At 36.3% G+C, this 11,181-nt stretch overlaps 1 protein-coding gene across 2 annotated transcripts in view; it reads left to right on the top strand.

Moving 5' to 3' along the window:
• Positions 1-11,181, top strand: part of CDK19 (cyclin dependent kinase 19) — a 115,813-nt gene that overhangs the window by 66,301 nt on the left and 38,331 nt on the right. For both annotated transcript variants that reach the window (XM_026845077.1, XM_026845078.1), the window contains exon 4: positions 8,133-8,190. In XM_026845077.1, coding sequence (XP_026700878.1) covers positions 8,133-8,190 — 58 coding nt within the window. The remainder of the gene's footprint in view (positions 1-8,132; positions 8,191-11,181) is intronic.

Below are 11,181 nucleotides of genomic sequence, written 5' to 3'. Positions count from 1 at the left end.
GGGGGGGGGGGGGGAAGGGGGCAAAAAGCCTGCCATTCCCATGATAAAATACATTTGTAGTGAGTATGTTCCAGAGTCTGGACTTCTAGGCTGACTCTGTCATCTCAAATACATGTTTCCAGTTTTAAATGTATAGCTATGTAACTGTTCAGCCAAAGTTGCAATAGGAGTATAACATGGTGATGGAGGTAGATTTGTGTGTGTCAGCATTAGTGCCACCGTACTCAGCAGCATGCAGCGCCTTCAGTGTAGACTTTTAACTACTGTGGTGGTTTGACCTTGGCTAAATGCCAGGTACCCACCAAGTCACTCTATCACTTCCCCCCCCTTCCCCGTTTTTTTCTCAACAGGGCAAAGAAGGGAAAGAAAATAAGACAGGTAAAAAAAAACGAAAAACAAACCCTTGTGGGTAAAACAAAATCAGTTTTAATATAAGTGAAGTGAAGCTAAGGTCCATGCATGGAAGCAAAAAAAAAAAAAAAGAAAACAGATTTATTCTCTACTTCCTATTAACAGGAGGTGATGTCGGGCCTTCTCAGGAATCAGGGCTCCCATACACATAGCGGTTGCCTTGGATGACCAAGGGCAACCCCACCCCCTTCCTCCTTTCTCCCAGCTTTATACTGAGCACATGTCATATGTGGTCTGGAATATCCCTTTTGTCAGTTCGGGTCAGTTGTCCTGGTTGTGTCCCCTCCCAAGATCTTGCCCACCCCGTCCCACTGTGTGTGGGGAATGTTGGAAAGAGCCTTGGTGCTGTGTAAGCACTGCTCAGCAGTACCACAACACCAGGGTGCTATCAACACCCTGCCAGCTCCCAGCATAAAACACAGCACCATGAGGGGAAAACCAATTCCGGCTCAGCCAGACCCAGTATAACTACCTAATGGGAGGTTGTAGAGAAGATGAAAGCATTTTAAGAGGTATGCAGAGAAAGGAGGAAGGGGTACAGACACACATTTCCCCAAAAGACATTTTGATTAGGTGATGGGAAACAATTTTTTGTTATGAGAGTGGTCAGATGGTGCAGGGGGTTGCCCACCAGAAAGGCTGAGGAACCTCTGTGCTTGGAGAATTGCAGGTCTCTTGGTTATGACACTCAGCAACTTGATGCCACTTCAAAGTCGGTTCTATCTTTGAAGTTGGTGCTTTTTTGAGCAAGGTGACCTCCCTGTTTTGAGCACCAGGTGACCTCTGGAGGCCCCATCCAGCCCAAAGCATTGTATGATTTTGACTGATTCTCCAAAGAGTATCCAGAGTCATGGGCTGGTTTAAATCAGTCTGTAATGAAGTCTGTGTAGTCATATCTCTGCTGTTGTTATAGACTAGATAATACTATTTAAGGGATTTTTTTTTTTTTTTTTTTTTTTTTTTTCTATCATTGCACTGTAGGCATAGTTTTAGTATTTCTGCTTTCTTTTGCTTTTTGTTCATAGAAGAGTTTTATAAGAATATATAAACATGAAAAGATTTCTTTGATAGCTAGCTTTGGTATGAAAACAGTCTGTTTTCCCCTCTCAACACATAATGGATACAAGTAAGGAATGTGTTTAACCAAAATCTTTTATCTAAGACATTCCAAAGAAGTATTTCAGATACCTCTGTACCATTTGGTCCTACTTCTAGCTACTTACTCTCAGTTCCAGAGCTTGAGGTAAATTTTACACTTTTGGTTGCTATTAGAATTCCTTGGTATCTGGAATTAATGATTATTTTGACCATATCAGTTCAACAGCTATGAAATACCTAAGTCCCTAACATAATCTGACACCATGGTTTATGATGGAATATCCAGTTTCCATCTCTCAGAATTCCACAAAAGTTTTTTTTTTTCCTCTCAGTGGCACACACGTCCATGTCTTTATCAGTTCTGTGAATGTTTTGGTTTTGAATTATAAGAAATGAGAGTGGAGTAAAAAATAATTGTTAACATATATGTATGATTATAATAATAAATACATTGGTATGCATTAAATTCTGCATGCTACAAATACATTTGAAAATGCTTTTGTTGTCACTGATGTTCCTCTGATGATAATCAAGTACATTTTTGAATTTAAAGATAACAATCTAGTGATACTTATCTGTAAAATTTTGTGTCCCCATTTGCTTGTATTTTAATTTTGTATTGCAGAAACTTATAGACTTTAAAAAAAATTTCTCTATAAAAGCCTTCTGTGGTACTCTTTGCTTCCTGTGTTTCCACATATTGATGTGTCTGCTTCTTTTTTTTTCTTTTCTAGATTTAAACAAGTTTTTATTTAATTTGAACTATGTGCTATTTCAAACGATTTTACACTACTTGTGTTTTTACTGCCTTTTTAGATCATGTGCTGTAGTAATCAGATTTATTTTTGACCTTGCCCAATTTGATAATATCTGTAGAAACTTTATTGATTTGAATTAAATATAAATATATTGAGACTTTTTAATGATACTGCTTTGCAAGGTCAATAATGTTAACAGAGTAGAGAAACCGTAGAAGAAAGTTGTATGGATTTATAAACCTAGGCAAAAAATACAATGAAATAGGGGGATTTTGTGAAGTTAAGGATAACAACTGAAAAAAAGTTAAAACTGATGCTGTGTAATCAGAGTGGTAATTATGACTTCACAGTATGTAAGGCCTGTACAGAGAAGCATATGCGAAGATACTTTATATGGGATACTTTTGTCTAGTGCATGAGTATCAGAAAAATGTTCACCAAACAGTTTTCTAAAAAAGGAGAGGGAAGTGATTTTAACAAATTTTCTATACTGTTTTCAATATATGGAAGTGGTAATGATTTTGAGGTTTGCAGTGCATAATAAAATCTTTTAAAAACTGTTTATTTTTTAAAATTCTGCATTAATTAGATCAATTGTTATCAAAAGTGTTAGTACCAGTATGCCAGTATATTGATCTGAAAACAGTGTCTGAGTTTGAATAGTATTGACTTATGGCAGGAAAGTGTCTACATTCCCTTGTGGATGAGAAGAGTAAAAGCTTTGTTTGCAAATTTATGTGAACAGTCTGCAGCTCTCTCTTAATCTTGAATTTAAAGGCTCAGTGGTCTTTTAAGCAGTGTTTGCAGAGTGGAACACTGTCATTTAGGACCTTTGGTTTTGGCTTGTGAATTGAAAGCACGTCTATGTATCAACACTGTGCTGTTTAGAATTGCTTTTTTTAAATAGTTGAGACTTGAAAACACCTCATCACAAGCCAGTTTCTTTAGTTATGGGGAGAGCTTGTATCTAAAAGACTTGCAATATTTTTTACAGTAGAAGCTTCTTAATTTCAGATTATTCTTTGTCCAGTGATACATTCCAAAAGGGAAACACATTTGTTTGGAGATAAACACTAAAGAATGGTGTATGGAAATTGGTATGTCCCTATGGACGTTTTCTCACAGGAATGTAATTCTGCACTAAATCTCTTAAGAATTGTGTCACCACTGTACTTGGGGAGATAACAATAACCATTAAAACTAAAGTATTGCCATCTATTGTTAGGCTGTTGTTCCTGTTTAGACCCATTATGCTCTTTCAAAACCATACGTGGTTTCTTTTCCTTCAATCTTTATTCTAATCTACTGTCTAAATATTTAAATAGGAAGCATATGGATTAACATAACATGGATGTCTGTACGAGTCCCATTCATGATACTAATTTATGAAAACATACTTATTATTTATGAAAACATACTTATTAGCCCAACATTTTCATTTCTCTCTCACCAAGATCAGTTAATTGCTTTATTCCCACTCTTCCACTGGTGTAGAAAAGTAAATACATTATCTATGCTTGTTACTTGTAAAGAACCCATTAAATTATTGCCATCTACATCCTTTTTTGCAGATATTTCAAGGTTTTGCCCCAGCTGGTTGTTGCTGTTGACCTTGCTCTTTTTAAAATATTCCTTAGACAGTCAAATCTCAAGTGCATTTCTCAGCAGGGATTTTTCTGTTCATTTTTATAGCTGATCTTAAATGTGATACTCCTAACTCTTACTGTTTCTCTTGTTTCTATAGCAACTGGATAGGTGGAGACGCAGCAGCTTCACTTTGCTTCCCAGCTGGTGTTTTGTGTTCTCAGCAAGGGGGGAGTTTGAGTAAAATAGAGAGGGTACCAATTGCAATATAACTGGCTCACAAGTATAGTCCTCGTTGTGTTACCTCACCCTTTCCTAAGGAATTAGTTAATAATTTTAAGCAGGGCTTCTCGAACTTTCTTAAATCAAATTCTGCCATCAGAAGGAGTCATGATTTACTCTGAGCACGTGTCAGGTTTTAGTCTCTTAGCTGCTTGTGCCTTCATGTTTTCTTCCACCTAAAACCCCGTTTTTGTCATCACTTGGACAACAGTAAGATTTGTTTCAAAACTAGACTGGTGCTTATAACTTGCATTTAGCCTGAACATACATGAGGTATGGGGCTTTTTAAATTCTCCGATTCCCACTTTTTAATCTGATTTTTGCAGCTGTCCAGTAACTGTTATTACAGATTTATGAAGTGACTATCTCAGAGTAAAATGTTCTCATATTTAAAATCCTACATATCCAGAGATTAGACTAGCGTGTTCTCCCTTCTCCAAAAAGCGGAAGATGTTTGCATTCCCTTTAGCAGTCCTCTCACTTATCTCATGATGGAAACATTCATTGCCTACTTTCCTGAGGATCTGTGATGCCAAATAATCCCTGTGAATAACCCAAAGTCTTTCCTCCATATCTGAGCACCTGAAGTTCTGCTACTCTGCCTTGGTGCCACCCGTTTAGCCAAGTCCCCAGGGAAGCAACCCTGCTCTGTGAGGGTTGGATTGCTTTCAGCTTGGCTTGTGTATCCTCAAGACAATGGGGAGGTGAGGAGTTCTACTTTACAGTGTTTAAGCCATTATTGTGTAAAACAACCACAGAACACATGACCTGTGTTTTAAGCTCCCCGGAAGCTTTTTATTGAATAAAAAAATTCATGGACACAGGAGCTGGATGTCACTTGTCTCATCTCAGGAAGATTGGTCCTAGCAAGTCAGTGTTACTATTTGGTTGGTTCAGTTTGCATACAGTTGAAAATGCTTTCCTAACCAGACCAGGTCTGATAAGCGAGAGGAACTCAAAGTTCTTATCTTTTTAGTAGCTGATAACCAAGCAGTAATTTGCTCATGTGGGAAATAAGCAAATTAAGGTGTATTCGCCTTCTGATTTAAGGAGCAGGTTTGAGTGAAGACTTCTCAGCGCACAGGAAGCTGCTGTAACACAAGCTGTTACTGAGGCAGTAGTCTACAGATCAGTGAGATTCTGCAGGCATTAGAATGCCATTCATGATGGTGGTGCCTCAGGAGAAACACTTGCTCTTTTGGAAATAAGACTAAGTTTTCAGTTGTTTCACACTGTATTCCTTCGCTGGTTTTTATCCATTCCCCATTCCCCCCAACTCCTCGCTCCCCATTACCCCAGACTTCTCACTCCCCATTCCCCCCTGACTCTCTCCAATAGATTCATGAGAGCTAATGGATATGTAATCTGGTAAATTTATAAATAAGCATGCTTCTCTGCTGGCTGCCCAAGCAGAATTGTGATCCTCAGTGGACTAAATATTGGTACAGATTTAAATTTTAAATGGAACAGCACCTTTAAACCATTCTGTCTTAAAAATACATAAATGGACAAATTCCTTGCTTCCATAGATTCTAACCTAGTGTATCCCCTGTATGTATAGGGACACATTGCCTAGGGAGTTAGAGTGTCTTTCTGAGGCTGAGTGAGCTGGGACTGTTCAGCCTCAAGAAGAGAAGGCTCAGCAGGGATATTACTAATGTGTATATATACCTGATAAGCAGGAGCAAAGGAAACTGAGCCAGATTTTTCTCAGTGTTATACAGTGACAGAACAAGAGACAGCAGGCATAAATTAAATGTACAATGAAACTTGTTTTTACTGTGAGGGTGATCAAACACTGGAAGAGGTTTCACAGAGTCTCCATCTCTGGAGATGTTTAAAACGTAGCTGGACTCAGGCCTGAGTAATCTGCTGCAGTTGACACTGCTTTGAGCTGGGGGGTTGGACTTGATGATCTCCAGAGGTCCTTTCCAACCTGAACTGTTTTGTGAATATTGTGGCTTATGTCAACAGAAAAAAACAGTAATTTTTTTTCTATGAATAAATTGATGCTTGAAGAATCTTGTAATGTTGCAGTTAAAATATGACCCTTACAAGTTTTGAGAATCCCTTTGTATCTGCCTAGATTTAAAATTTGTCTTAGTACATCTCCTGGTGTTACACAGTTTATCTCTTACAATATAATTCTTATATAGAAAGAAAACTGACCTAGAAATCAGTGCAGTAACGACATTTTTATCAGCTCTATTCATGTGGCATATAAATGCATTTTATAGTGCCTAAAATCCAATCCTGAATGTAAAGGTCTATTGAAGTGGTTTTGATTCATACTAAACTCTCAATCAAGGTTGCTGGGCAGATTTTAAGGAGGAATTCCAACAAGAAAATGGGGATTATGCTGCCTCGGTTGGGACAATTTTAGCTATGTGATTTCTAACAGAAGTAAAGAGTAGTGCAACCTTGTATGGGATTGTTCTGTTCTCCGGAATATTCCATTCAGGGTAATACATAAATGTAAAACCAGAGTTTGAGCAGTTGCCTTGAAATGTTGATTTCATTATCATTACATATTAGCTAAGAGCAAGCATGATCTTTATCTTTCCTAGATTTGCTGGTGAGTGTTTAGTCAAGATCAATTAAAATAGCTTTTGCATCCTTGAAGAAGGGAGTGCATATTCCCTCTTGAAGGGTTCCAGAAATATATTGGGGAGTAAGAGGTCAGGGATGGTGTTGAGAATTATCCTGAGATTAAAAAAAGAGCAGAAAAAGAGGCAGTGGCATCTGGAGCAGGGTTGGAAAGAGTCTGTGGCTGGAGCCAGGGAAGAAGTAATGTTTAGCACTGAGGATGAGGTAAGGGAAGGGAGAAGAACTTCCTGGAGGGAAGGAGAAAGAATAGGTGACATAGTGCTTCTTTTTTGTTGTTTGTTCGTTTCAAAAAAAGCTAAGGATTTGCAATTTTGAGCCAAATTAGTAACCCTGGTTTGAGTGTTTCCGTTCAGGTAAATAGTGGCAAGTGTTAGAAACTGAGAAATTAAGTGAGATTCTGATGTTGGCTTTGTGGACATCTCTTCCAGATTCTTGAACAAATCCTGCTTGAGCAGACCTCTTCAGGCATTAGGGATTTTAAATATAATTAATGTTTGAATGAACCTTCCAAAAATTCTCCTTTGAAACTTTGTTATGCATCTCTTCATTCAAATCACTTAATGTTTTCAATCTTGTTTACTTCTTTACAGCTGTTAACACAATAGGGGAAGAGCTTCCAAGGAATGACTATTGATGTCTGAGGGAACCTAGACCCTAATTGCAGAACAATTGTTGTGATGTCATGTGCAGATTTTATATGGTGTTCACAAGCAGCTGGTTACAAACAACTGCAGATTGCATAAAATGCCTATAAAGGTTTTGTTCTAGTTGTAGAGCTGCTTTCTACACTGTTAAAAAGCTTGTGGATGTAGCTGTCTATGTATACTCCTGGTTTAAGTGAATTCTTATAGCATGAAATCAACTTACTTTGTGGAAAAAACTCTTTTGCCAATGTGATTTTTATCATTTGTATACTGAAAAGAAGCACAACTCTAAAGATGTAGTTGCATATGATGGTAACAAAAGCAACTCTGATCTATGCATTTTCATGCCAGGATTTGGCATCATTTGCAATAAGTTATACTAGCAAAAGTAGTTCTTGCCAAATTATTGATGTGTGGCATAAATGTTAGCCTGGTATAAAATTTTCCTGTAAAAGAAAATCTCACCAATAAACATGATCATTCTGGTAAAAATGGAAATGCAAATTTAATTAAAGATTGCATTTCTTACTGTGAAATGTCAGAGTACTTGAAAGATTTTCTAACTGTGATATTCGTAACTAAAGATAAAAACTAAATGTCAGCAAAACGTAAAGGTATGGTAATTTAAGACCTGTAAGATTATTTATAGAAATGTTTTCATTATAAAATAAATGTACATGTTTTTTATTATTCTAGAAGGTAATAATCAAAGGCTGGGTAACTAAATATTCTGCTTTTTGTTTTCCAGAAACCAGCAAACATTCTGGTAATGGGTGAAGGTCCTGAAAGAGGAAGAGTCAAAATAGGTAAATATTTTGAGAAAATGTCATTGCACTGCTAAGGAATTACTTTAAAAATTACATCTTCAGTATAAGATAGAAACAAATCTTCATTATTCTTTGAGTGTATGTATGTACAACATCTAGTTCAATTTTAAATCTCATTCACTGAGTTTACAAGCTTTAAGAGATTCTAATAATTATTATGTAGATAGCACCAAGGCTATCTGGAAAGATAAAAGCATCTGTAAGAAACAAGAATGGCTATGGCTAGGGTTTTTTTGACTTATACTATGATTAATTAGTATAATATTGTTACTTTAAAATTGTATTTGTTCTTTATTATTTTTATATAAATAACATCAAGGCACGTGTTTGTAGAGGTTCAAAGTTTTACAATACAAGGCTATTTGGCATCAAGGTGGGAAAGAAATGTAACTGTGATGGTCTTTATTCAAAAATCTAATTACCTATGCAGACCATAAGCCTTAGTCATGTGGATGTAAACTTTTTTTTAAATCACGTGGCAATCATCACAAAATAGCTAATACACTAGAACTTCTTTTCGTTAGCTTTTGCTATATTTGAAAATGTTCAGCTAACCATTTTTGATTCATATGCTTGTATTAGTATGGGTAACTGCAAGAAAGTTATACTTGACATTTCATAACTTTGGAAGCAGAAAGTTTTAGGTGAAGTTGTGTAAAAGCTAAGTTTCAGACTTGAATTAAAATTTGTGGTTTTGAATATGCACCCAAATTTTGTGCTTTCCTGTCTAGCATTTCTTAGTGTTACTTGCAAGGTTGTTTCTAGGGAGAATTTTTGAGTTATATAAAATGAATGTTTACATTTAAAATACACCTCTGTAGCAGTGTATGCTCACTAATTCTATTAATTTCCAGTTAAAAACTTTTTCCTGGTTCTGGAGTTCATTCCTCCAAATCAAGTAGGAGGCATATTTTGAAAAATAGTGCAAAACAGTCCACACTGCTGCCATTTTGGTTTTGCACTTTGGGTAAATATATAGCAGTCACAAGGACTCACAGTTTTGTAAACTTACATAAAAATAAGAGAAAGATGTATGTTAGAGATCTACTACTATTGACTTCAGTTAACCAGGTTTCTATTACAGTTCTATTTAAACAAACAGGTATCTGTGTTATGTAAAGTTTTGCAATACCATGATGAAAACACTTAAAAGTGAAATGTCATCCTTCATAGTCTTATAAATGAAGTAAATGGAATTTAGCCTTAGATAAATTTGGCCCAGTATTGTTATGAGTAACCTGTTGCTATCTTAGAAACAGATTTGTAAGTTGTAACATTTTTGAGGTTTTGTTGTAATTGCTTTTTGGCAATATTGTTAAATTTTGGTTTATAGCTATTAAAATTTTAAATGTTCTTTTTGTTTTGTGTTGGGTTTTTTTTTTTTTTACACTGTATTTACACAGCTTTTCAGGGAACATCCAAAGCTTTACATTTTCACTTTATCATATGAAAAAAATGACTGACAGTATCATCTGATCACAGGACTGGAAAGCCAGGAACTCCTGATTACTAATTATGGTGCTTTATCATTAATTTTCCCCCTCCTCCTCCATTTTTTCCCCCATCTTATTCCATCACTGCAGGTAAGTGCACAGTAATATCGTATAATCTATATTGTACAAATAGCATGGCATATTAGAGAATTGTTGCCATTTTCTGTGCTCTTCTGAACTGTAGCAAATGAGAAGTGAGTGGTACATATTCTCTGAAAGGGAAATACACTTTTTTTTTTCCTAATTAAATGCAGAATTTTCTAACAAAAAAGCTTTTCTGTACACAATGGAGCTCTTTAGAGGTTAACTCCATGCTAAATGAGGAGGGACAACGAGTTTATAATCTGTTTTGTGCTCTCACTTGGCTTGTGTCATTAACTATTACAACTTTTTACTAGGTCCAATATGTCAACACCTTCCAAGTTAACATAGCGTGAGCAAAAGGCCCACTATGTGGTAGATTAAGTTATAACAAGAAACATGTGTGAAGAGTACTTTCCTGGCCTGTTCCAACTCACAAGCCATGGCAGTCTTTTCAGGGAGTTATTACAACTTTTGATGTCCACCTTATTTCAGTCAACAGAGATGAATGCACACAAAGAAATCTTGCGACTTAGCACAGAGAAGCTTACTGGTCCTTCTAAATAGAGTGCTTTACAATATCTTAATGTTTCTGTTACTAAGGGGTTCAGCCTTACAACTATTCCTAATAAGGCACTGAGAATAGCTCCTACATAATTATAAGCAAATCTACTGGATAGGCAACAAAAAAACCTGCTGTGAAATGTAATTCTGCTGTCAGTCACAGCTATTGCCAAGATGTCTACTTGTGAAGCAATCCCACCTGTCTTGAGAAGAAGTTATTCTACTGAATCAGTGCTGTAGTGTTGAAAGCTTCAGCTGATATTGCTGAAATAATTGTGCCTGAAGAACAAAATGATGGATTAGCTAAAAAATTCCTCTGCATCAGAAGCATGCACCTTGTTATGCTAGTAAGTACTTTGTTTTCAACCAAAACCAATTTTTGTGAGTGAACATTTTAGATATGGTAGTAAACAGACCACACTAAGAGTCTTCATTGCTGCACTAGTCAGCTAGGGTAAAGCATTTATTGAACTAGGTTTTATAACTGATCACCTTTTGGATCATTAAATGGCAACCTCATGTTTCATTTAAGAAAAGCCTTTAGCCCATTGCTGCATAAACAAAGCCTTAAAAAAAGTCAAATCAAACATCTCTAAGATGCAAGTATAATTCTGCACCAAACCATTCATCTGCTTATGTATAAAAGGAACAACGTATTTCAAATATTTTGCAAAGAATCACAATATATTCCAACTGACAGGTACAGAATGGAGTTGAATATGAAGTGGGAAAAATGCATCTCCTAACTTTCAAATGCTGTGTCTTGCTTTCTCATGTCAGCATGCATGTTCCATTTCCACATTAGGATCTATTATTTGCTCTGGGCTATGAC

The sequence above is a fragment of the Athene cunicularia genome (genome assembly GCF_003259725.1).
Source record: "Athene cunicularia isolate RWA chromosome 3 unlocalized genomic scaffold, athCun1 chr3_part1, whole genome shotgun sequence".
NCBI lineage: Eukaryota > Metazoa > Chordata > Aves > Strigiformes > Strigidae > Athene > Athene cunicularia.
Note: the sequence above shows the minus strand (reverse complement) of the source record. Positions and strands in the feature narration are given on the sequence as shown.